At 32.0% G+C, this 27,467-nt stretch overlaps 2 protein-coding genes and 1 long non-coding RNA gene across 6 annotated transcripts; 2 read left to right on the top strand and 1 right to left on the bottom strand.

Annotated features, from left to right (window-relative positions):
- Window positions 1-932: 932 nt before the first annotated feature.
- LOC129305060 (uncharacterized) lies at window positions 933-5,857 on the bottom strand. Its single transcript, XM_054944973.1, has 7 exons — window positions 5,696-5,857; window positions 5,352-5,536; window positions 4,915-4,988; window positions 3,360-3,509; window positions 2,779-3,064; window positions 1,820-2,053; window positions 933-1,655 (listed from the first exon to the last, which is right to left on the bottom strand). Exons 2-7 carry the CDS (start codon window positions 5,505-5,507, stop codon window positions 1,290-1,292), a joined length of 1,266 nt encoding a protein of 421 aa, XP_054800948.1. The 5' UTR covers window positions 5,508-5,536; window positions 5,696-5,857; the 3' UTR covers window positions 933-1,289.
- Window positions 5,858-15,251: 9,394 nt separating this feature from the next.
- Window positions 15,252-19,732, top strand: LOC129307205 (uncharacterized). Of its 4 annotated transcripts, XR_008592312.1 has the most exons (5): window positions 15,252-15,737; window positions 16,013-16,074; window positions 16,188-18,881; window positions 18,946-19,024; window positions 19,527-19,732. It is a non-coding gene; the product is annotated as an uncharacterized LOC129307205 (long non-coding RNA). The 4 variants fall into 4 exon arrangements; XR_008592311.1 differs by having other exon boundaries at window positions 16,188-19,002; XR_008592309.1 differs by lacking the exon at window positions 19,527-19,732 and having other exon boundaries at window positions 16,188-19,143.
- A 454-nt stretch (window positions 19,733-20,186) lies between these two features.
- Window positions 20,187-26,419, top strand: LOC129306978 (DEAD-box ATP-dependent RNA helicase 3, chloroplastic-like). The gene is made up of 10 exons (XM_054947815.1): window positions 20,187-20,843; window positions 21,221-21,354; window positions 21,440-21,854; window positions 22,146-22,244; window positions 23,348-23,572; window positions 24,054-24,431; window positions 24,904-25,047; window positions 25,152-25,247; window positions 25,386-25,741; window positions 26,037-26,419. Exons 1-10 carry the CDS (start codon window positions 20,382-20,384, stop codon window positions 26,113-26,115), a joined length of 2,388 nt encoding a protein of 795 aa, XP_054803790.1. The 5' UTR covers window positions 20,187-20,381; the 3' UTR covers window positions 26,116-26,419.
- The last annotated feature ends 1,048 nt before the right edge of the window (window positions 26,420-27,467 follow it).

Raw genomic sequence — 27,467 nt, 5'->3', positions numbered from 1 at the left:
TTTTTTTTCTAGAAATTATTCCATATTCTAAAGCGGACTTCTCTGACAAGCCTTCACTTAACAACTCTGGCGGAGTTTATTTGCCATGATTTCAAGCTTTGCCCCTCTTCTATGAAAAAAATAATAAGTTTGAATTTAAATGTAATTATTATCGATCATGCAAATAAATTTTTTAAATAATGAGATACAAAATGAGTTTTTGTTTTCTTTCTGTTAAAGTTCTGGCTTCAGTGAAGCCCAATAATATGAAAGCCCGATAAGCAAAACATTAGAATGGGCTTCATTACTCTTTATTGTAATGCATACGTGGCTTTATATTCTGCCTTAGGGTTTGCTTGCTTGAAACTATATAAGGAATAAAATAACTAGAGCAAAGTGCGCCTCTTTTATACACTTTCTTTCTTAATATAATTTTATCTCTTCCCCTCCTGTTTTTGTAAAGAATAAAAAATTATTTAAATTAATACAATCAAAACAATGATATGCATGTCATTAAAAAAAAAATTAATTTTTTAATCTTTTAACTTTTAACTCACTTATAACTCAATCTCTCAATTATGACTCACTGCGACTCAATCCCTCAATTTTTAATTTACTTACAATTCGATCCTTATTTTTTAATTTTTTTAAAAAAAAATTTTTATTAAATAAGAGGAATAAAAAAATGCTTATATAGTATTTTAAAATATCCTTCCCTTATTCATTAATATAAAATATAAGCTAACATAAAAAAAATTAACAAAAGTTTAAGAATTAATTTGTAAGTGATTCAAAAGTTGAGAAACTGAGTTATAGGCGAGTCATAATTGTGGGACCGAATAATAAGCGAGTCATAGTTGAAGGATCGAATCATAATTGAGAAACTGAATTACAAGTGAACTAAAAGTTGAAGGATTAAAAGATTAATTTTTTTCTATAAAAAAAAAAGATAATTTGAATGTGCAAAGAATAAATAAATCAATAAATTGATGTTGATTCCAGCGCGCTGAGTATGTGTTACCTTTGAATCGTGACACTAGGTTTTCTATCTACAACACGCACAAAAGATGCACTCACTGGAGACAATCACAATCTGAGTTGAGGACCGCTTTGCACTTCCGCTAGGGGCTGTGGCAGATTGAGGGCTGCGAAGTCACATCGACCTAGTTGACGCAGGGAGCACAGCACCCATTCTTCACAAGAATACGCAAAGAACAGTTAGCTATCTTCCACCACAACGGAAATGTTCAACTCCCACCCCGCAAATTCTTCTGTCTCAGGCAACAACATATCCAAAGGGCCTGTCAAAATCACCTATTACTATCTTTATCAGCTGCAGGAACTTTTTCCGGGTAACTAGACGGATCCAGCTCAACAAGGGCGATATCGTATGGCAGAGGCACAGAATTTGATATATCCACAAGCAAGGAAGATCCCGTTTCAGTAGAATGAGGGGCATCAGATGCAGAGCCAGAGTTCATGGGAGTGCTAGGACTAAATGGAGAGACACAAGAGAGTTGTATGTCATCTAACTTACTCCCAGATATCGCTTTATTTCTTCTAGCACTATCCATCTCTGGGCCCGTTGGAACAAAAGTCCGCGACCTATACTTCCTTGCTCCCTCCTCGCCTTCACTGTTACTATAGAGAACATATTCATGATATGTTGGTGCAAACTGCCAGAAGTTTTAGTCGAATCAGCACATTCTTCCCAACAAGATCCAAACGGGAGAATTGCAGCTTAGTGGTAGCTAAACCAGGCAATAACCCTGATGCATGGCCAGCCACGTACTACCAGTGCAAAAAACCATACACAAGATATATAAAACAGAAGACTCACCTGGTGGACTGTGTCATGGTAAAAATCATTCAACTTTAAGGCATGCCCCAGGCTAGCTGTGAAACCACGGGTTACACCTATGTTAGCACCAGCATACTCTTTGTATGGAAACGCATAAAAGTGACCCACAGCAGCGACAAGCATCTCAACACAAATGATAAAATTTTGAAGTAGAGCAGCTTCTTCCGCACCCTGAATAAATCTCAACTTCGCAGCAAGGAAAACTAAAACACCCTAAAATGTGAACGAGACAAAATCACCATGGTTATAAAGAAATAAGTATCAAGCAAAATAGACAAATCTCAATTTGGCAGAAATGAAAAATTAACACACTAAAATGTGGAGCGGACAAGGCAACATCACCCTGGTTCAAACCTATCGGATAAATAGAGAATAAACACCAGTTCACATCAAATTGAATGGTCTAAACATAGAAATAACATTCATTCTAGGCATCATAGGAAACAAACACGATGCTGTGAATTGTAAATTAGTGCATGAATCTTGACTATTGACTAAAATTAGAAAAAACAACAGACCTGAAAGAAAGACACATGCAGAAGATATAACAAATTTAAATCTAGATGTATGACAGACAAGTATGACTATAGATAACTTTCACAAGGAAACATACGTTTTAAGTTTTATGCTCACCCAGACAGCAAACTCAACTTTTGGAACGTATATTAATAAATAAATTACACAGCGCCTCTGCTTCCTCAATTCTTACAATCAGAAACAAGAAATGCGATTGCAGACTATATCCAGTGTCTCTTCTTGAAGAATTATTAAATCCCAGAATACAGCTGCAAAGACATTAATTTTCTATCTATGTTTCTCTCCTTTTCTTTTTTCCCCCTGGAGGGGGCAGGTTCAGCAATTCATACTCCAAACAAACAAATAATAACAATCTCAAGATCAAACAAGTCATCCTTTTTCCCAAGGGTTATTTTACTCACCTGCCAATAAGTCAGGAATACAACAGATTTTATAATGATAAACTTCGGGACTGGATTGAATGGCTGAAGAAGATCCTTGCATGCCACATAAAACAATGCAAGAGCATAAAGAGCCATCGTGTATGAGATTGTATATGTGATTGTGAGATATAAGTACGATTGCATTGGACTAAAATTTCCGTCTCTATATTTCCCCTTTGCATAAAGCACAAGTGTGACAACAACTAAAATGGGCTTCAAGATCACAAACTGCAGGCAACCTTGCTTGCATTTCCGTATAAAACGCCTGCAGCAAAGTTCCAAAAATAAGAGATGTCAACAACTAGGATATGACCATGCCATGATACAAGTGGGTCACAATTCAAAAATTCCTTGCTTATATGGAATGTCCAGGTTCACATTTTCCAAATATCTACAGTAAAATTTTCATCTTGCAAACCGCTTTCAAATATCAAGATGTTAGGTACTTCAAAATCTCCAAGAAAAGTTTAAGGGTGCAGTTTTGAGAAAATAAAATCACAACTATTTCAAGAATAAAAGATTTAAATCCAAAGATATGCATCATGTTTAAAGTAACCCACCCATCCAGCGGAATAGGTGGAAAGCAGCAAGTCATCAGATACCATGATGGCTTCAGAACCCGGCCACTCAAACTTACAACCACTGCTCCAGGACCACCAACCCATGCTAGACACAACGAAAAGAAATTATAAATGACCCAAGCTTCATACCTGAAACAGTAGCAAATGAAAAATTAATAAATAAGCATCCTAGTTAACGACTGTAATTCCCAAAAATCAACTCTCAAAACAAGCTGCCCATGAGGGAGAAGTAAATACTCATAGAATGAACTAAAACTAGAGACAAAGGAGTTGGAAGAAAATGCAGTGCCATCCCACTCTTGTGACTGTATTCGTGAGCATTGCTCAGCAACGATGCTCACCAAGGTACCAAAAACCGGACCGATCAAGCCAATGGGTCACGGCTTAGTGATTCAACTGGAGTTGAACCGGGGGTCAACCCAAAAGATAAACTGGTCATGATTAAAATAATATAATTTAAATAAAAAGACAGTAATCATGAAAACATTCAACTAAATCCAAGATTAATTTCCAATACAAGATACAAACAATAATTATAGAAATACAACCACCCAAAACTCGAAAAATAATAAAATACAACATTTTAAATATTCATCCTTGCAATTACAATCCTTCAATCATCAAAAATTCTAAAACTAATAATTACCAATACCAAAATCACCATTAACTTCATTCAAATCTCTTGGCATTGAGACATTAGGAGTTGAATAACAAAAACTAGAACCATTAGCAATATCATTAGGCAAAGATGAGAGCTTTGGAACATTCCTATATTCATTACCTACAACAAACAAGAATTAATACTAATGAATGTGTAAAAAAATTTGATGGAGCTTTAATGTTATATACTTGTATTAGACACTCGATAGTAGATTTAAACCTTCATAATCTCTCTCGAGAATTGATGAAGCATCCATGGTTTCATCCACTAGAGATTCAGGACTTAGAGAAGCCTTTGTTTTTCAAATGCCAAGACTCGAAGACTAAATTCATTTTCTAAATCCTTTTTTAGTTTTTTTTTTTTAATTTTTAGAGTTAAGTTAAAAAAATTAAAAACCCCAAAAAAGGTTTTTTAAGTTAAAAAAGTTTTTTTTTTATTTTTTTGGGGGTTCTACCCTTAAAAAAAAGAAAGGTGACCAGTCAACCCAACAACCCGTCAGGTTACCCACCCGATTACCCTGAGTTGACCCTGGGTCAGCTAGGATAAGCCGGGTCACTGCCAAATTGGGTTAACTAGAAACCCGGACCAGTGGAGAGGCCAATTCACAAGTCAACCCAGCCAGTCCGGTCCAGTTTTCCATTCCATGGTGCTCACTTTCAACCCCTTTGTCACATACATGACGGATGAAATGCTTTTCTAAGAAACGCACTGTTTGGCCGTACCAGCTTACCAAAAGAAAAATAAAAAATGCCATGCTGTGTGCTCGAGAGATGATTCAGTATAGTAAAAACCAAAATAGCCTACACATGGAATTAAAATACAGAATGGATAATTCAGTGACCGACACAAATACAGAAACTGAGATGAACTTACACTTCACGAATGGAATTAAAATAGATTGAACTCTCAGGTAGAACGAGTGACAAGAAAGACATCAATGCATAGACCTGTCAAACAAAATAAAACTTGCACAGATTAGACAGGAACCCCAGTTTCCATTTAGACAAACAACGCCCTCTTTATATATCCCGCAACTCTGAAAGCTTATCATAAGACATATAAGTTTTTAAAAAAAAAAAATCAAGCACCGCACATTTCATGTACCATAGATGCAATCCCAAAGATGATAAACCAGTAACCGTGAAAACCATTTATTCTTCAAATAAGATAAACAGGGATTAAACCTAGAGTTATGCAATGAACTAATAACAACAGCAAACGGTTTTTCTCGCGTAATATAAATTTTAAATGCTAATCACGCCCACGATCAAAAAGCAGAGAAAGGAAGACAACATCGTAGAATCACTCACCGGGACCATAAAGATAATACGAACAATAAACCGCTGATAAGTAGGCTCAGTGTAATTCAAGAGGTGCCTGTATATGTGCAGAGCAGCCAAAGCAATAGCTCCACTTGTGCACAAGAAAGCGACAACACTGAAGTAAATTGGAACCAGTTCCCCCATTCTGGACAAACTATTCCACCAAAACTTCCCTGCGAACAATTCAACAGCATGATGAACAATAATTAGTCGCTAACAATGTATTTTATGCACTCGCAGTTCGCACGCAGACGAATTAGTACCCAAAACGAAATTGCACACCTCAGTAAAAATGCAAACCCTAGCCCAAGACAAAAGGAATGATTAATTACCCAGAGTCTCAGTGCCGAGAAAGAGAATATGGATCAAATCTGCAGAGCGTCTGTAAACATTCGATGGAAACAAAGTGTATCGCTCCAGAAAGGAGAGGAAGAATGCACCACTGTCACCAATAATGGCGGCTGTTGCTTTCCTGGGAAAGAAATGGGAAAACAGCTGGAAAACTGCCAGAACAAATTGTATTAAATGAGAATGATGATAAAATAATAAAACCCCCACATTTTTTTTTTTTGGGATGAGTTTCTTTTTATACCAAAAAAATTTAAAAATGTATCATGTTATGTGATCAACAGTAAATAAAACTGCATTAAAAATCAAAGAAAATAAAATAAAATAAACGCTTACATAAAAATGAGGACAGATTTATCTTGGTTTTTATCTGTTTTACCGTCGATTTCGTTTTTGGCTAAAGGAATTTTCAAGTTCTCAATTGGAAGATTAGTATGCCTAAATTTTCTCGCGGGACAAAATGAGGTTATTAGAGCCAAAACACCAGCACAAAGCGGCGCCATGATTTGCACTTACAATTCTATTTGCCGGGTAAACAGCAGATTCTGCTAATCAAATCTGCATCTGAGTCTATACTTAAAGTGTGTTTGAATTCCAATTACAAAAAATTGATCAATAAAATGTGATGTGGTGATATTTAAATAATATTTTTTGAAATAAATTTTAATAATTAATGTTATGCTTGAATGAAAAGAAGATTGAGTGGGAGGGAAAAAGTGAAAAAAACAAAAAGAATGTAGGACTCATATATTTTTATGTCAATTTTTCTCTTCAATAGAGAGATTTTGAAAAAAAAAATCATTTTTAAATTTACTCACCCATTTTTAAATTGAAAGAATTATATTTAAATCTTATATAAAAAAATTAATTATTATAAAATTTATTGACTACTGAATTAACATTTGATATTTTTATTATAGTTATGTTTTGATCGTAGATTTTTGTTAAATAAGCCATATATTTAATTTTTAGATTAATTAAACAAATATTAATTCTAAATTTTTTTGTTAAGTTTCTTGTATTTGATTGTAGCTTGAAAATTTTAATGTTATTATATGTTTAATAATTTAATAAATAAAATTATAAATTAGATAAAATAATTTTTTCTATAGTGAATAAAATAATTTGTAATTATATTTTTATTCAATAGAAATTATTAGGTATATAATATGTTAAAATATTAAATCTTATTATATATAAATATTTTTATGAATAAAAAGATTACTATTGTCTATATAAAAGTAATAATTTTTTTATTGTCCTTGCTTTCTTTTGCTCAACCAGACACAATAAAAGAAAATGACATCCCTCTATTTTTTTCCTCTTTTCATTTTCTCTCCTCTAATTTTCTCTTATTTTTATTTTCTCCTCTGAGCCAAGCATAGCATAAAGGTATCAGGACAATTCTTAAAAATCAATTATAAATTATCAAATGAAAAAAATACTTAAATGCTGATAATTGATACAAAAGTTGAGAAAAGGATAACTTATACCAAATAGAACTTTTGAAGGCAAATCAAGTTTTAAAAAATTGGAGATGTTTGAATAAAATTTTTTTAAAATCATGATTTTGGATCCAAAATAATTCTATATGTGTATCCAGATATGCCCTTAACCATGCTTTCCTTAGAGCCGGTAATTTGGGCCAAACCCGACGGGCCAACCCGAACCCGCCCGAAAAATTTAGGCCCGAGCCCGAATAAAATAATATTTTTTTATTGTTCGAGCCTATTCGGGGGGCCTACCCGAATAGGCCCGAGAAAATTCGGGCCAAGCCGGTTCGGGCTTGGCCCGAATACCCAAATAGAAAAAATACATTTTAAAAAATATATATAATACAATAAATATTAATTATTTTTAAAGTTTTATATCATTTTATTTTAAAATACCATATATTTGAGTGTATTACAATAGTTATTTTTTAAAAAATAAAAATATTATATTTTCTATTTTTATAATTTTTAATCAAATAAAATATCTCAAAATAATAATTAAAATATATTTTAATATTAATTTTTATACTTTAAGACTCAATCTTTTTTTTAGAAAAATTGAGTCATATACACCATTTTCTTGTTCAAAAAATTATATTTTATTTTTTTATAAAATAAGATAATTAATTTTAAATTAAAAATAATTTTAAAAATAAATTTTGGGCATGTATAAATTCCGGCTCTACTACTAAACAAATATAATAAATAAACTTATATTTTTAAATAATTATATAATTATCATCCATGTCAGACTTAGTTAAAAATTAAAAATGAACTAAAGTAAATACCCTTTATATATAAGACTTAAATAATATAAAAGGTTAAAGAAAAAATTTAAAAAAAATAATATTTTACTCATAATTAAATGATTTTGTTTTATATAATATAATGATGGCTATTTTCTCATATTCTTAAAAATAAAAAGTACAGTTTATTTAATAGTTGTTAAAAACTTTGAACTAATTAGGACAATAATTTTAAATTAGTGGTCTAACCGTAGTTAAATTGAGATTAATTTGATCATAATTAAAATAATATGATTCAATTAAAATATATAAATATTTTTATATAACCATGATAAGGGAAATATTTAAATAAATAAGACATCAATTTACAAGTAAAGGAAACATTCATGAATAAATTGCATATAATACAATAAAATAGTAACAGAGTTACTTAAGTACTTAACTACAAAGTTAATAAGTTATTATTTTTTATGCCTTTTAAGTTAAAAAATATTTTATGCTTAATAAAATTATTGAAAAATTTAAATTGATTAAAAAATAAAAAATATTTTAAAAAAAGTTCCGGGTATTCGGGCCAGCCCGAATAAGCCCGAAGCCCAAAGATGTTAGGGCCGGGCTTGGCTATATGGGCTTTTTAGAAAGAGTAGGATTTTTTAAGCCCGATCCGAATAAGCCCGGCCCGAATTGAGCCCGGTCCGAATAAGCCCGGCCCGCCCGAATTACCGGCTCTAACTTTCCTAGCCAAAAATTACTTTAGAAATCTAGCCCCTGGTGTAATGTAGCTTTCCATCTCTTTGCATTTTCCCCCAGTTTCTTACCTTGCAAGCTGTTAGTATTTTTGTTGCAGGCTAAAATATACACTTTTTTTTAATTTCATATAACATTTTATTTTAGTCCCTTAATTTAATAAAATATTTTTTAATCCTTTTAAATATTGATAGAATATTCTTAAATGTTGAATCCTTTTAAATATTGATAGAATATTCTTAAATGTTGACATATTAAGTTTATTTTTTGAAAAAATCATTCCAAGGTCCCATGGAAGCATTCAAAATACACTGAAACCTCATGAATTCATCAAATAGGTGCCAGATCCCTAGGGACTTAAGGGTAAATGAGTCTAAAAATAAAATTAATAAGTTGTTCTCTACCATTAAAAAAGAAATTTTACTTGAACGCATATTTCACGAAACCCATGATCAACGATACTGAAGATTGATACATATTCATAATTATTGATCACAGTAAGGTAATTTTCACTTCCTCGTATCTATGATTACCGCCCTTGTCTTCATCTAAGTGAGGTAGGAGTGTTCATCCACGACTGCAGTATTTCATCGACAGAAAACAATACAATGATTGTTGAGTGAGTAAACGATTTCGATGCGTTAATGATTTTATTATTGTTTAAAAGTAGGATAATACTTTCTAGGTATACCTGTGATCATTTGATTTACATAGCTAATGGGTATTGATTTATCTGGTACAACATTGATATGTTAAAAAATATCTGATACGAATAACTCTACATGATGTCAATAGTGCATTCTTTATATTGTCAGTATGCTATGGATAGTTGTTGATACACTGTATCGTGCAAGATGACTTATAAGAATGCTTATACTATTGAAAAACATGTATTATGTTTTTTTTATACGCAGGACATTTTATATATTATTGTCAAACATTTAATACAAGCTTATTTTGTTGAAAAATCTCTGTTATACCTTATAAGACTGACTTGTGTGCAGAATGACCTCTATACAAAGAAGATATAATTCTTGTGGTGGCTATTGAGTCATTATAACAACGTAAAGGAACACGAAGTTATGCTCTCATTAGAAAGATCCTAAGAAAGGAAGAAGAGAAAATAAAAAATTATTTATAGAACTTTAAGATATAACTTTATTAATAATCGTGTCATTTTATATAGTTAGCCCATTTCATGTAGTTAATTTAGACATTGTCATTATGAATGGTGATTACAAGTTTGTAAATATGGCAAATAGTTTATTTTATTAATTAAATGTTGACAAGTGGCCAACTGTGATTGACAAGTGGTTTTCACTTTATTGATAAACCATGCATTCGCTATTGACTAGTGCTAATACATTAGGTGCTGTTATTCCCTTTGAAAATCAACAAACTACAAGCACCTGTTGATTACTTGTTGTTGGCAATTAACAAGTGGCTCTTACTATATTAATAAGCTATACATTTACCACTGACAAGTGCTGATACATTAGGTACTATTATTCCCTTTAAAAATTAACAAGTTACAAGAACCTATTGATTATTTGCTGTTGGTAATTGAGAAGTGATTATCACTATATTGACAAGCTATGCATCCACCATTGATAAGTGTTGATACATTAAGTACTGTTATTTCTTTTAAAAATTAACTAGTTATAAAAACCTGTTGACCACTTGCCATTGGCTATTAACTACAAGTTATCACTATATTGATAAGCTATGCATTTGCCATTGACAAGTGTTAATAAATTAGGTGCTGTTATTCCCTTTAAAAATCAAACAGTTACAAGAACCTGTTGACTACCTAACGTTGGTCATTGACTACAAGTTATCATTATATTAACAAGCTATGCATTTTTCATTGACAAGTACTATACATTATGTGCAATAATTTCCTTTAAAAATTGACCAGTTACAAGAACCGATTGACTACAAGTTATCACTTCATTGACAAGCTATGCATTCTTCAGTGATAAGTGTTGATATATTAGGTGTAATAAATAAAAAAAATAAAATTCCAAATATATAAACAAAAAAGTACACTTGTCTCTGATATTTCTAACATGGATTAGGGTTTTTGCAAGTCTTGAAGGTACGATCAGTCTCGTAGCATCTTGCATAATGATAAACCCTTTTGTTTTTTATTTGAGATTTCCTTCTTTTATGCTTTGGCCTACCTAAAAGCCTTATAGTCATTGGCAGCTTCAAGTAGGTTTAGGTTAATAAATTTGTCACCTTCAATGCTTATGGATATGGACAGTCATGTGTGGCCACCGGCCTCATGATCCTAGCATATATCTACTGTTGAGCTATAAACTTGTAACATTCATCCACAAAATTATACACATTGCTATAAACTAGCCTGACTGATGCACATGCATGTGCACAAGGTATTTTACTCATTTGCCATGCCAAGCAAGAGTATGTTTGTGCTACTCATTTAACGATATCATTCTTGTCAATTCTTCATACATTGTTCGTTCCTTTATTATTCTTGTTCTAACATTCTCCCCAACATATTGCATACTTTCTTGGTCATAATTTTGAAAATGTCCCCTATATGAAAAAATATAATATATGTTTTCCAGAAGAACTTGCCATCTTACAGGTCAACTTACACCACGCATAGTGTATTGACAACTACACATAATACAATGACAATACATTCATCCATTATTGATAAGACGCAGTATTGTTTTATAATAGAGTTTTTTCAACAAAACAAACTTATAACAAATGCTTGAAAATAATATATAAAATGTCCTCTATATGAAAAAAAAACATAGCATAATACATGTTTTCCAGTAGTATAAGCATTCTTATAAGTCATCATGCACAGTACAGTGTATCGACAACTATCCATAGCATATTGACAACACAAGAATACACTATTAATAACATGTAGAGTTATTCGTATAAGATATTTTTCAATGTATCAATGTTGCATCAAATAAATCCATACCCATTAGCTATGCAAATCAAATGATCATAGGTATACCCAAAAAGTATTATTCTACTCTTAAACAATATTAAAATCATTAACGCAGATGAAATCGTTTACTTACTCAACAATCACTGTATTATTTTCTATCTATGAAATACTACAGTCATGGATGAACACTCCCACCTCACTTAGATGAAGACAAGGGCGATAATCATAGATATAAGGAAGTGAAAATTACCTCACCCTGATCAACAATTATGGATATGCATCAATCTTCAGTATCGCTAATCATGGGTTTCGTGAGACATGTGTTCAAGCAAAATTTTCTTTTTTAATAGTAGAGGACAAATCAATAATTTTATTTTTAGACTTATTCACCCTTAAGTCCTTGGGGATCTGAAAGCTATTTGATGAATTCATGGGATTTCAGCATATTTTGAATGCTTCCATGGAACTTTAGAATGATTTTTCCTTAATTTTTTAAAAATAATAATGATTAATACAAAAGATAATCATTTGAAACTAATTATATTAGGATTGAAGAATTAAAAAATATTTTACAAAATTAAATTATCAAATTAAAATATTATGTAAAGTTAAATGACTAAAATTATACTTTGACCTTTATCGTACCAGCACATGAACCCAATCATTTTTAATCTCATGCTGTCGAATTTCAATTTTAATATGCTAAGTTCAGGATAATTTTAAAACTCTTTTTTGAATTATTTAACCATTTATACATATTTTATTGTACACTTAACAAATGGTGAAAAAATATCTCCTGTCTTCTAACCTTTACGGAAAAATAATACAAAATAAAAAATATCTCCTGTTTTTTGTTGTAGTTAAAATATACACTTAATCCTTTAACTTTATACAATATTTTATTTTAATCTCTTAATTTTATAAAATATCTTTTTAATTCGTTAACCCTAATAGTATTAGTTTTATCCCAAAAAATTTTTAAATTTAACTTTCAAACATTTAACCCCAATATTGTTAGTTTTATCCCAACAAATTTTTAAATCAAACAAAACATTCTCAAATGTTAACATATTAAGTTTAATATTTTAAAATAATAATGATGGATATAAAAAATAATCATATAAACTAATGATGTTAGGATTAAAAAGATACTTTATAAATTAAAGGATTAAATAAAAATTTTAAATAAAATTAAAGAACTAAAATTATATTTTGGCTTCTATTGCATTATGTTTTTTTACATTGCATAAATCTCATCCTTTTCCAGAAAAAATCTACATTTGACTCAAAGTCAATGATAGTAAATTGGCAATTTAGCATGAGTTAGCTCCTTGGGCTTGATCCCTTAATTTGTTGTTATTATACCTGTTAACCAACACATGAACTCATCATTTCTAATCTCAAGCTATCAAATTTTAATTTTAATATGTTAAATTCAGGATAATTTTAAAACTTTTTTTTGAATTATTTAACCATTTGTACATATTTTATTGTACTCTTGACAAAATATGAAAAAATATCTCCTCTTTCCTGACCGTGGCAAAAAAATAATAGAAAATTTTAAAAAATCCCAAGAGTAAATAAAGTACAATTTACTTTGGCAAAAAAAAAGTATATATATAAATTAAATTCTACATTTAATCCTTTAACTTTACATAACATTTTATTTTAGTCTCTTAACTTTATAAAATATCTTTTAATCCTTTAATCCTAATAATATTAATTTTATTCTAACAATTTTTACATTAAATTTTTAAATATTAAAAAAATATTATTAAATATTGACATATTAAATTTAATTTTTTTTCAAAATAATAGTAATAGACATAAAAAATAATCATTTAAACTAACAATGTAAGGGTCAAAGAAGTAAAAAAATGCTTCATAAAATTAAAGAATAAAATTAAAACTTTATATAAAGTTAGAGAACTAAAAATATACTTTAACTTTTATATATATATATATATTTATATATATAAAACTTGCTCATCCTACAATTTTTAATGGAAGATATCAGATTCTAGGAAGAAAATACAGATAGAAATAAATTAAATAAAAAAAATTTAAAAATATGTTTGATATCATCTAACAAATTGGACAAGTTTGTCGCATAATTTTCAATCAATTGTTATTTTCACTTGCAGCGTTAAAAAAAAAAAAAAAATCAAAATATCACTGCCATACCCTTTTCCCCTGCTAATTAGAAGTATACGTGACTTATCATTTATCTATCATCAATTATTATGTTCATTTGTAATGTTAAAAATAACTTTTTTAAATGTTTTTCAATATTTTATGCTATTTATTTAATTTTTTAAATAATTAAAATATTAAAGAAATAAATTTCTATTATTTTAAAAAATTATCTTGAATATTTTCTGAAAATAATTTGATACCGTAAACAGGAAGAATATCATAATTTGGAGATGCGAAGACCATAAAATTTTATAATAATGAATAAGAATTTTAATTCTATGAATAATTATATATAAAATATTAGAATTTTTAAAATTAATAATTTTTTATTATAATTAAATATAAAATAATTTCCACTGAAAAAATCAAATAATTTAATTTTTTATAACATAAATTTATTTTATAAAATATTATTATTGTTAATGTATCTAAAAATCATCATCACTTATCTCTTATTTGTTAATAGCGCGTGCAACAAACATTCAATTTAGCGGGGAATAAATATTGAGGGTGTTTTTAGTTTTCTCTCATTTAATATTGGGATGAACTTTTAAAATGTTAAAAGTTGCTTAAGTAATTTTTTAGAAGGCAAAATGACTTTCAAAAAGTGGGTTGAAATGAATTTAAAATGTAAATTTTAAAATTCTATTTTTTTTTTGTGGATTTCAAATGTGGTTTGAAATGTAGATATTATTTTACTTTTTTATTTTTTTATTTAAAAATAGTTAATTCATTAAAAATATAGTTGTCATTTAAATAATAATAATTAAATATCAAGTTTTTTAACATTGTAAATTAAGTAATTAATCATATTAATTTTTAACATTAATATAATAAAAATTATAAATTTTATCACATTTTTTAAAATTATAAATGAAAAAGTACAAATAATTAAAGATTAAATTTTTAGCATTATATATAAAATTTTATATTATTTAAAATCTTTATTATATTTTTTAAATATTTTAAATATATTATATTTATATAATAAAAATTATAAACCATTATAAATTAATATCTTTTTAATAATTATACATTCAAAAGTACATTTTACTATTATAATTTAAATAATTTTTAATTTATTAAATTACTTTTTAAAAAATATTTTTAAATAAAAAATTTATTATAATAACCAAATAAATTTTTAATAAATGAATGTTTGGTAAATCTATTATCTTTACTATCACGGGATGGCCATGTCTACATAAATGAACAGTGCTCTGTCAATGGCTTTTTTTTTGTGCCCCCGATCAGAGCTCCATCTGTTGTGTGCATTAATTGTGAGTTCCACGTATGCCTACAGTAAACCTACAGTAAATGAACAATGCTCCATCTATTCTCTCTCTGTTTTTCCCCCGATCTGAGCTCCATCTATTGTCTTTGTTTGGGACGTGATAATGAGCAGTACTTGAACAGTGTTTGCCACGATGCAAGTTTTCCAAGGCATTAATTAAAGGTCCTTCGTCTTCTGGTATTTCGGCTAGCGTGTTCCACAAGCATTCTTTCGGATTCAAATTTCCCTCTTCGATCACCCGCCCCTTTCGTTCATTTATTCTTTACTCTCTAACTAGAACATTTGATAACGTTTGTCTTTATTTCATACCTCACCTCTCCTGCTCTATTTTTCAAGAAGCAAAGCTAAGGGATGGACATCTAAACCCTAGAGTTGCTCTGAGATCGTTCTTCCTCATCGAGGTTGATGACGAAAATCTTTATCCCTCCATTTTAAGAAACCTCGGCCTCCCTCCTTTCACTAATCTATTTTCTTCGCTGGCTCCTTTGAGGTCATAAGTCTCGCTTCCTTCTCTTTTGCTTTTGTTCGCTACTGGGTTCTTTGATTGGGGTCATGCTCAATCAACCTTGACAGTCGCTTCATTCCTCTCCTCTTCATACCTCTTCCCTATGAGTATTTCTCCCCGAACCTTTCTTTCTTCTCTGTGGTTGCTTTTCTTTTCTTTTACATGTGACCACCCTCGACATTGGAGGTTTGAAATTAAGTGTCTTTGGTTTTGGGTCTGATCATGTGATGATGCGGATGAAATAGAGAAAGCCAAATGATGAAATTTTTCAATTGGCTCTCCTTCTTCATCAACATAGTCTTTAGCGGCTGTGATTATTCTGGTGTACTTTTTCTTTTTTTACTTATGGTTTGCACTGATATTGGTTTTTTTCTTTTTCCAGATTTACAAGCGCAGTCTTATGTTGGAAGAACTGAGAAATTCTGTTGCTACCATTTGGAAAGGGTTAGTGAGTACTTTGACTTTGTATGATAGGCTAAAGTAAATTTTGATGCATATATTAACATTGCAAGTGAACTGAATGAATTCGTTTTCTTTGTTTTTGTTTTTCCTTCCAGGAAAGCACCCACTACGGTATTGTCACTCTGATTTTGGATCGAGATTAAGCTTGTCTTTTTGATACAATATGGGGAGGTTTTGCTTTCTCCTTCATGCTTCTCTTTCTGGGAAATGATGTATTTGGAGTTTTCTTCTACCTTAAAGATATCCCCAGAGAGATTATTGAAGAAAGAAAAGAGGCCCTAAAATCTGGCGTGGTCTTTATCTCTCAGAACTAAAATAATGGCTAGCAGCAGGCATGCACTATTTTTTTGTTTTACTTTATTTATAATAATAGCAGGCACTTTTTTTTTGTGTGTTTTCACCATTTACTCTATTAGATATCAACCATGTAGCAAATTAGTATATTTGCATGCAATAATTTCATTAATTCTGAAAACATGTTATGGTACTTAAGTAGACCTGGTACTAACTTGGTCAAAAAAAAAAAGACCTGGTACTGACAGGTGGTTTCTCATTGGCAATGCTATTGATTCTTGAAAGTAAATATTATTATGTGAACGTTACTAAATATGCATTCCATTTTTAAATAATTTGTTTCTCCTTTACAACTTTCCTTTTAATGAGTGCTTTTAGAGCAATCTCTATGGATTGCTTTAGACTTTGACATGTAGATTTTCAATATCTATCAAATCAAAATTTTGTTGTTGGATGTGTGTCTTATTTAGGTATGGTTACATATACAGGTTGTAATCCTCAGTTTACTTCACGAGAGATCTTCTATGCCTTTTTAATCACCATTTCATTATTGTCAGGATGCCATTATTTGTAGCATTATTATCCTATAGGCTTTTATTTTATTTTTCAGATTAATATTTCTTAACAGATCTGTAGTTAATAGTTTAGAGATCTCTTTATCTTTTCTTTCAAAAGTTTTACTGTGTAATTGTCATGGTGAATAACCTTTTTCCTCTTTATGTCTTATTGAGGATGCCATGACATTGCAAGCTATAGGAAGAAGTCACAAGTCTTGTCATGTAGATTTATTTACCAGTCATCATGGAAAATTGATATCCTATTGTAACACTTAAGGATGGTAGTGGTAGACTTGTGGCTGTCATGTAGAAGATCTCAAGGTCACGTTTTTTGTGTTTTTGCACAAATTCATGAAAATAAACAAATGAAGCCATCATAGACACAGATAGATGGTTCTGCAGTGATTGAGAAGGAAAGAGTAAATGAAGGTTGCTATCATGTATATTTATTTACCAGTTATCACTGCTCTCGAGTTGCTAGATGGCTATCATGTAGATTTATTTATCTGTCGTGATAGAAAAGTCATGTGCTATTGTAACACTCAACCATGACAGAGGTAGACATGCGGCTATCGTGTAGAAGATCTCAAAGCCGCATTTTGAAATGCTAACACAGATTCATTAAAACACACAAGTGAGGCCATGATAGACATATATGCATGGATGGTTATGTAGTGATTGAGAAGGAAAGAGAAATTATTAAAGGAGCTTATGAATTTTTTGTGATTATTAGTACAATAGTTGAAGACAATACGCTATGAAATTATGTACTTAAGAATCTAATAACAAGTCCCTTTGTACCAAGTACAGCTATGGAAAGCATATCACTTAAATCTTATGTCTACACCAGTCCTCCCATTAATGCTATATCAGAATATATTAATTGTAGATTTGAGATGCTTGTATGTTTTTTAAATTCTTCTATTACTATGTGTATAGATAGGTTCTTATTGATCTTGCTTCCTTCCTCGGGATGCTATTTAAATATCAATGGTCCAGTATTTCCTTGATTGTGTATTAGTTATTTAATTGTCATCATTAAGTTTAGTTTTTTTGTGACCAAATTATTGAGTTCAGGTTGCAAAATGTACATTTACAAGATTCTACCATGTTGCAAGTAAAGTCCTTATAATTACATTATTAGGCCTTTAACATGTCAAATGTCATGTGTTGTGTCTGTTGACTGTTGAGCGTTTCATATTTCATGTTAATTTCTATCATCTTTTTCCTTGCCTTTTATCATTTCATTATTTTTGTTCATTATAGTTAGCTTTTTAAGTGCTACACATTAGCTAAGGTATGGTATAATATACCATGCATGTCATGATCTTAAAAATAACTATATTGTGTTAGTACGTTTAATGACACATGAAACAAATAGACTTGTGGCTGACCACTTTGTTCGATTAGATAAAATTTGATGTCATGTTTTGTCATGCATGTGGTGCGCGGTCTATATTTGTATTTAGTCTCATAATTCAGAAAATATTTTGATATCCTTCATATTAGCTATATATTTGTGCTTCTTAGTTCACATCACATCATTTAGATTCTTTTGGACAAATGTGTGTAATCCCTAATTCTATGATGTCTAAAGGATATTTGACAACCATTTATTTCTCCTCTTGTATCTCATGTAAACTTTGGTATCCACAAAAATTTTTTCCAACATTTGTTGTCAGTAATCACCATAATTATGCATGATTCTTCTTAATATTATATGGTATGCGCAACTGTAAATCATGTTATTTTACTTGAATTCCTGAAATATAAGTCATGAAAAGAAAATTTTTATTCCTGAAATATAAGTCATGAAAAGATATTTTATTTTTAAGCACCAATCTAATGACTTGCCACTCTGTAATCAAGAGAACGTTGTGATTTGGACTTCAAAGGGATGGGACTTCTCAGTATTTGATATTCTTTTATAATCAACAGGTTTAACTCTCTCTCTCTCTCTCTTGCTGATATTACTTGTGCTGATTTTATTTGTATTTTGCAGAAATTTGGTGGGATGAATGATGTTAAAGAGAGTTAACTGTCCTCTATGATTTTCTAGGTGACATTGTATTTTCTGCAAGGTTATTGACTATAGAGGATACTTGCTTGTAGAAATTAGAAGTTGGCGCAAAGTATTAAAATTTTTTTCCTTGTACTTCTTTTAAACTTGGTCAATAATATTTGATTTTAGTTATTTAAATTTTTCTATTTATGCTAAGCATTGGTTTACTGTCGCAACACGTCAACGTCACATTAATGCATTGCTGTTGGTAAAGATAGTTTAGTAGTTATGAGTATTAAAATAATTTTTGGTAGTACAATATTTGTTTTTATTTAAAAAATAGGATTTCATGGAAAGCTTTATACATTTGAGATGATGACTTAGTCCGTATGATCAAGTTGCAACGTGCCTTGACCCCATGAATTTCCCTATATTGTCTTTCCTTTGATGATGACTTATAGTTCATCTATGTTGTGAAGCATTTTTCGGTGGTAGAATGCAGTGTTGTGGATCGCTATCATCATAATTCAAGCTTCTTTTACTGGACTAATTGAAGTTAATTCTTTTGCATGTTACAATAGAGCTAGAAGTGTCAAATCCTACCGATGAACACGAGACTGACAAAGCCATAGAGGAATCCTCTAAAAATAAGGAAGGAGACCCAATGAAGAAGTATAAAGTTGCTTCTAGCACATAAATGTTCTCATAGTTACTGTTGTAGATAACTCCTTTGACTATATGGAGTGGGAGTTTCAATTGCTAATATTGGTTATTTAAGAGACATGCATGTCTACCTCATATTAACCAAAAATAAAATAATTTTTTTATCATAGTAAATTGGCCTGATTAAATGCTCATGTAATTAATTTTCTTTTTAGTAGACCTTAGATAAACATTTTCGAAACAAAAATAGTGAATTTTATGTATGATGAAATCTTTTTTGCAAGAAAAATTTGATCATATATGATATAAATATTGTAATTCTAAAATATTTTTCTTTCACTTATCAATGCAATGGCTCTTAAAAAATTTTAATATTTTATATATTTAATGATAAAATCTTTCCCGTAGTTAATGATGAAAAATGCACGGGGCAAAATCTAGTTAAAAATTAAACACACACCAACTATGGATGGGGCGCTTAATGGGCAATAACCCAAGAAGAAAACCCGACCGATTCAAATATCTAATAAATATCCCTCGAGGTGGAGGTCTGAAAGGCCATACATTCGTGAAAGGGCGTGGCCTTATCCTCTCTTTACACTCTTGCGCCCTATCCCCTGTGAAGTGAAGTACATTCTCGCTGTCCCCGCTGTTTCTTCCATCTTTTGCTTCCTTCACACCGAGTCTCCCCTTCTCCGGTTCTTAGAATTTGAGTGAATACTTGCTGGTTCCTAGATATTCAAGTGACCAACCCCTTTTGTTTTCAAGAGACAATGTCTTCTGTAATAGGCGTTTCGTCTATATACCAGACTCCGTCTCTGGAGCTATATAAAAGAGCTACAACAACAACGGGTGCTACCACCTCCCTTTCGTTCCAATGTTCTGACAACAAGTCCCACTTTAACAACGTTCTGAGAGCTCACCTCAGTAACAATGGTAGCGGAAATTTCAAGAGTGGGGCTAAACCTAGAGCTAGCTTTGTTCCTTCTTCGATTGCCACGCCCAATTCTTCCGTTCTGAGTGAAGAAGCGTTCAAGGGCCTAGGTCGGGGTTTTTCCGACAAAGAACCTCTGGATGATGCTACTGAAAACGATGACTATGGCTATGACTCTGAAACCGAGGCTTCTTTAGCTGTTGGCAACGAGGAGGAGCTCGACATTTCCAAGCTGGGCTTGCCTTCGCGCCTTGTGGAATCACTCCAGCAACGTGGGATCAATCATCTTTTCCCCATTCAGGTGTTGTCTTTCACTTCGCCACTGATACTATATCGTTCTCTCTTTCCATCGCGTGATTTTTTTTTTAATTATCTATAACAGCGTAACCTTATCGTTAATATACTTCTTTACACGAAGAAGCGGAGTTGCGATAAGTCACCCAGATATTCTAGCTTTAGACCTCTAGTGTCATAAATATGTCGAACCCCACATTTTGATAGCTTAGTATGTTCATTTCAAGATGTTCATCACATCTAATAGTTTCTGGTAAATTTTGTAGCCCAGAAGCCTCCTTCTCCTCCTCCTTCTTTAAAGAAACTCCATTATTATAAGTTCATGAATTAGAATTACTCCACTTCAAATAAATTGGTAACAAGAAACCTACAATTTGTGATCAGAGAGCTGTTTTGGTGCCGGCCCTCCAAGGTCGAGATCTTATTGCCCGAGCGAAGACTGGGACTGGAAAGACACTAGCATTTGGGATTCCAATTATTAGAGGGCTCACTGACGATGAACAAAGAATCTCCCTGAGGTACTCATCATTACGATTCTTGCATTAGAAGGCTTATAACTTCAGACTCAATTCATGCATATCATACACTTTTGGTTTCTTACAGACGATCTGGTCGTTTGCCCAAAGTATTGGTCCTTGCACCCACCAGGGAACTAGCAAAGCAAGTGGAGAAAGAGATAAAAGAATCTGCACCCTATTTGAGCACAGTTTGTGTTTATGGGGGCGTTTCTTATGTTACACAACAAAATGCACTTTCTCGTGGTGTTGATGTAGTGGTTGGAACACCTGGTAGAATAATTGACCTAATAAATGGGAACAGTCTTAAACTGAGTGAAGTGAAGTATTTGGTCCTTGATGAGGCCGATCAGATGCTTGCTGTTGGGTTCGAGGAGGATGTAGAAGTAATTTTAGAGAAATTACCATCTGAACGGCAGAGCATGCTTTTTTCTGCAACCATGCCTGGCTGGGTGAAGAAACTTGCCAAGAAATATTTACACGATCCGTTGACAATTGATTTGGTAAAGTATTTTTATTTTTGCCTCCATTTTAAAAATACTGGCAATAGTGGTGCAACATATTATTACCCTATTTTTCATCCGTTCCAAAACATCTCCATATCTCGTAGGTTAGTTCCTCGCCCTATGTAGCTTGGGGAAGATATTTGAGAAGTAATTTGAGTTTTGTAGAATGAAAGTTACAACAACAAGTCTTGTACCAATATAGATTGCGTAAAAGTTAAAACATGTTTTTGATGCTCTGCATCTGAAAAGAAGAATAATGATTGTGACTCTATTTGTTTTTCTCAATAGGTTGGTGAAGAAGAGGAAAAACTTGCGGAAGGGATCAAACTTTATGCAATATCAGCCACTGCTACTTCAAAGCGGACAATGCTTTCTGATCTCATAACTGTAAGATCTGCAGTTTGCTGTTCCCCCCTCTTTTTTAAATCGTTGATATTCAGCTATAACTTACAAGCCTGATGAATTATTTAATCATGTCAAGTAACGTTGAATGCTGCTAACTTACTTTTCTTTCTAGTCGTTAAATTCAAAATCTATTGAAATGAGAATGAGTATAAAACTTGGACCGTAATGTTTAAACTTTTAAGAGATGGCTGAATATTGCAGATTACCTACTCGTTCGAGAGATTCCCTTTCATGATGTAGACAATCGTGTATGCTAATCAAGCTTTGGATTATCATTCTGATAGACTCTGTTTTGCTGGAAAAACCTATAAGAGGAGATTCAGAAAAATACAAGAAAAGGGAAAGCATCTTTCTAAGGGGCAGAACGTTGACCTTGCTCTCCTTACTCTTAAGGAGAAAGCTAGTCAAACCTAGTATTGACTCATAGTGGTTTTAGGTCTGCTTTAGCAGAACTTGGTGTGGGAGACTGTGCACTTTGCTTTTGGGTTATAGTAGCCGTTAGTTTCGTTTGGGGGGGAGAGTCATTACTTTTGGGTTTTGTTCAAGGGAGAGACTGGCTCTCAAAAACCAGAGGGCATGCTTAGATAGCATTGCATGTGTTTGGGTTCCATAGTAGTGTTGTGAGTTCCGGCTGTAACTTGGGAATAGGGTTTGTTTGAATCGCTGAAGTGTCTTTTGTAACATTGATTCAGCCTTTTGGGATTATTATTATCAAACCCCAGTATTTCTCCTGATTTGTTGGTCATTAATCTCTATTATCTCTGCATATTTATCTGTTTAGCAGTAGAGTTCCATCACATTCTCATCGGACATATGCTTCACGAAACTCTAATTATCTCATATGACTTTTTTTATACGTGTTAGTGCATTCTCTCTTAAACATATCAAAGGCATTCTCAAGTAAATGTCTAGATGTCTAACTTTTACATATCTTCCTTTTAAAAATTGTCGCCAAACTTTTACACCTTGATATTGATAGACTTATGTTGTGAATTCAAATATACTAGATTGACAAGATTAATTATTTTCTATTTTTAATTTAAATGCTAATGTTGGTCATGTTATCATTTTATCATGGCAAGTAGGTTTATGCAAAGGGTGGAAAGACTATTGTTTTTACCCAGACAAAAAGAGATGCTGATGAAGTATCATTGGCATTGACAAATAGCATACCTTCTGAGGCACTGCATGGCGATATATCTCAGCATCAGAGAGAGAGAACATTGAATGGCTTTCGGCAAGGGAAATTCACGGTTCTTGTTGCCACTGATGTGGCAGCACGTGGACTTGATATTCCTAATGTTGATCTGGTAAGTTCAATAGGATGCTTTGGGGTTCATGTCTTAAATATTCAATCGCTGGTCTTGGTTTTTTTACCAGCTTAGTCTGAAGTTTGAGGCCATAGACCCAACCACTTGAGTCTATATATATATATATATATTTGCTATATAGTGTGTTTTGGTCTGTTCCTGGCTTATCTATGTTTTACTTTGAGGGGATTTTCGCTGCATCTGACCTTTATATTATATTACACACACAATCATGCATCTCGATATTTTAGTCATATTTGTAATTTCACTGTGATTTTTTCATTTGATTGACGAATTAAGTTTTTTTATTTGATAATATGTGTTTATATCTAATGTATAAGTTAATCCCAAAAATATGTTGTCTTCTTTCTGACTGAAGTTAATCTGCTTCCAATCAGGCAAGTGTTTGATTTATATTTGAAGTAGAAGCCCTTATATTTTCCTTGGGTTAGTGCTAAGCTGTTGTGGCCTTTTTCTTCAGATTATTCACTATGAACTTCCGAATGACCCTGAGACGTTTGTACATCGCTCTGGTCGTACTGGGCGTGCTGGAAAGGAAGGTACTGCGCTTTTGATGTACACCAGTAGCCAGAGGAGAACAGTTAGATCTCTTGAGCGTGATGTAGGCTGTAAATTCGAATTTATTACACCACCAGCTATAGGTGATGTTTTGGAATCATCAGCTGACCAAGTGGTTGCCACACTTAATAGAGTTCATCCTGAATCCATTGAGTTTTTCACCCCAACTGCACAAAAATTGATTGAGGAACAAGGAACAAGTGCCCTTGCAGCTGCACTCGCACATCTGAGTGGATTTTCAAAACCTCCCTCATCACGGTCTCTTATCAATCATGAGCAGGTAGTTTAGAGGATTTTGTTTACATTGAAGCTAACGTTTTACAATCTTATAGCTGGCACTTTTGTTTAAAGTGAACTATACTTTGCATTGCTTTCATTTAGCCAACTTGTCAAAGTCAATAATTCCCTGTTTCTTCTTGTCTTTCTTTACAATATTCTGCATACTTTTATGTGAGAGCTTCCAAAACCAGTATAATGAACAATGTTTTCTTCAATGCACAGAACATCTAATCTTGGGGGATCTACTAATCTATGGTGGTCATAATGCTTGGCCTGAAGATGTTTCATGCTGTCTATGTCATGTGGATCTTTTTTTTAAACTGCATTTGACTTCTATCTGGATGCAAGTACTTTGGTTTTAGTCTGAAAAAGTCCAATGTGCTGCATGCTAAATTTTTAGTTTATCTTACATATATCTGTTGATTGAATTATATTAACTATTTAGCTCGTTGAAACTATCATCGGTATTGCAGGGATGGGTTACATTACAACTGACTCGAGATCAAGGAGATTCTAGAAGGTTTTTTTCTGCAAGATCAGTCACTGGGTTTCTTTCTGATGTCTATTCTCCAGCTGCTGATGAAGTTGGAAAAATACATATAATTGCAGACGAAAGGGTTTGTTTCTGTAGTTCTTCTTGGTGCTTGTCTCGTTAGGAATTTGTGTCTGTCTATTGAGGTGCTCCTAAACTGTTCAACTTTTTTGATGTTTTGATCATCAGGTTCAAGGGGCTGTTTTCGATCTTCCAGAGGAGATTGCAAAGGAGTTACTGAACAAGGAAATACCACCTGGCAACACTATTTCTAAGATCACTAAGGTAAATTATACATTTAATTGCTATGTTCTTCTAATAAACTCTTTATCAAAATACCATATTAAAACAGCCCCCCGGGGGCAAACATAATTGGGCACCAGCGTATTGCCTCTCTGAATAATGCATTCTTTGTGCTAGCAGTTGCCTCCTTTGCAAGATGATGGGCCACCAAGTGATTTCTATGGGAAGTTTTCTGACAGAGATCGTAGAGGTTCTAGGGATCGGAGAGGTTTTAAAACCTCACGGAGAGAAGGGGGCTTTGATTCTGATGATGAATTTGGTGATTCATATAGAAGAGGCGGTCGAAGTTTTAGAACCAGCAATAGCTGGTCTCAAAAGTCAAGAAACAGTGGAAGCTTTGATGAATTGTTTGATTCAAATAGGAAAGGTGGTCGAAGTTATAGAAATGGCAATAGCTGGTCTCAAAAGGCAAGAAGCAACGAGGATGATTGGCTAATTGGAGGTAGAAGATCAAGCAGGTCTCCATCATCAGACAGGTATGATTTCTCCTGACATTTTAGTCTGCCCCTTCTGAAGGTATGCTTTATTTTGTACCTCTCATGGAAAGCATTCCCTCCATCCAACAGATGTTTTATCCTCAATATACGAGGAAAATGTTGACATCTGTGTAAAGGAAAAACTGGGGGTGGGTTTTAGGGGTTTGGTTGAGAAGAGAGATGGCATACTTATTTCTTTGCTTAGAATTCTGTTATTTGGTAATTTTGTTCTTGCTTGAGTTATGGGAACCCAGTAAGACCTAAATTTGGCTAATTGTTATTCATTTCATTGCAGAGGCTTTGGAGGGGCTTGTTTTAACTGTGGGCAATCTGGACATCGTGCATCTGAATGTCCCAACAAACGAGGCTTCTAAAATTTATAGTTTCGCCATTCTATAGGTCACCATGTTTCTCAGAGAAACTTGAGCTGCCGCCAGTGGGGGCAAATAGGTTCAGGAAATTAAAAGATACTTCGCTGGAAGAATTACAGAATTAGCGTTAATTTGCCGTCATTGGAACGGGTGTCTCCATTTTTGGCCTCGGAGTTCATTCCCTCTCACGCGGGATTTAAAGTTATCATTCGTATTGTATTTGTGATATTTAGCAAGAACAGCAATTATGTACGATCCCGTGTTTCCTTCCCAATTAATATGTTACTAATGTGTTAATCTCGTTAAATCTCTTATGGTTCAGAAAAAAAATAGGAATAACCATGCATGAATGGATGGACCGTTGAGAGCTGGTATGATTGGAAAGAAACGTTTAGATGGTGAGACTGGATATTGTTTATTTAGACTTTTGGCACTTGGTTATAATTATATTTTATACCGAAGTAGCTTTAGATACAACTGCAATCAAAATGAATAAAAAGATTGAATTGGATTGGATAACAAAAACAAAAATATTTTATTAAAATCTAAAATTCAGAAAAATTGTTTTAAATGTCAACGTTGAATCGATTTTAAATATAAAAATGTTCATATCAGATTAAAATATAAGAGATTTTTTTAATTTAAACTTTTACTATGAACTTTACAAGTCAACCATGAAATTAATTTTAAATAGGATACGTGTGCAAATTTGGTCACATTATTTTTCTACGAGCGTGGGATAGTTTATGCTATCAGGTAGTATAAAATAAATTTTTAACTTTAAATTAATTTATACATTTAATAATTTATTGTTAACTTCACTCGATAGACATTATGTGAGACTTATAAATGATAAGTGGTAGTGTAAATTTAGCTGCGAATTATTTTTCAAAAAGTATTGAATAGTTTTTATTATAAAAAATAGATCATTCAATATCTTCTCATCAATTTTAATCAAACACTATTTATTTTTAAATTTATGAGACTCATAACGCGCCAATCTTTTCAATCTTCTTATCTTTAAAACACCATTTATACATTCAGATGGTCTGTTTTTTATAATAGAGGCTACCTACTGCTTTTGAAAAAATAATTTGTGACTAAATTTTCATTCTTACACTTGCTGAGGTGGCATACCACATGTCATTTGTGGGCCATACATAATATCCATCGAGTGAAGTTAATGGTGAGCCATTGAATGCTTCATTTTTAGAACTTAAAGATTTATTTCACATCACCTAATAATATAAGTTACTCAATGCTTTTGAAAAAATAGTTATTGATTAAATTTGCTTTTTATCCTTTTAGATACTTAAAGATGAGCAACCTATATGAATTAATTTTGAGATATATGC

The sequence above is a fragment of the Prosopis cineraria genome, unplaced genomic scaffold (assembly GCF_029017545.1).
Source record: "Prosopis cineraria cultivar Desert tree isolate PC_DT_omini unplaced genomic scaffold, ASM2901754v1 PC3, whole genome shotgun sequence".
NCBI lineage: Eukaryota > Viridiplantae > Streptophyta > Magnoliopsida > Fabales > Fabaceae > Prosopis > Prosopis cineraria.
This window is presented reverse-complemented; position numbering and strand designations above follow the sequence as displayed.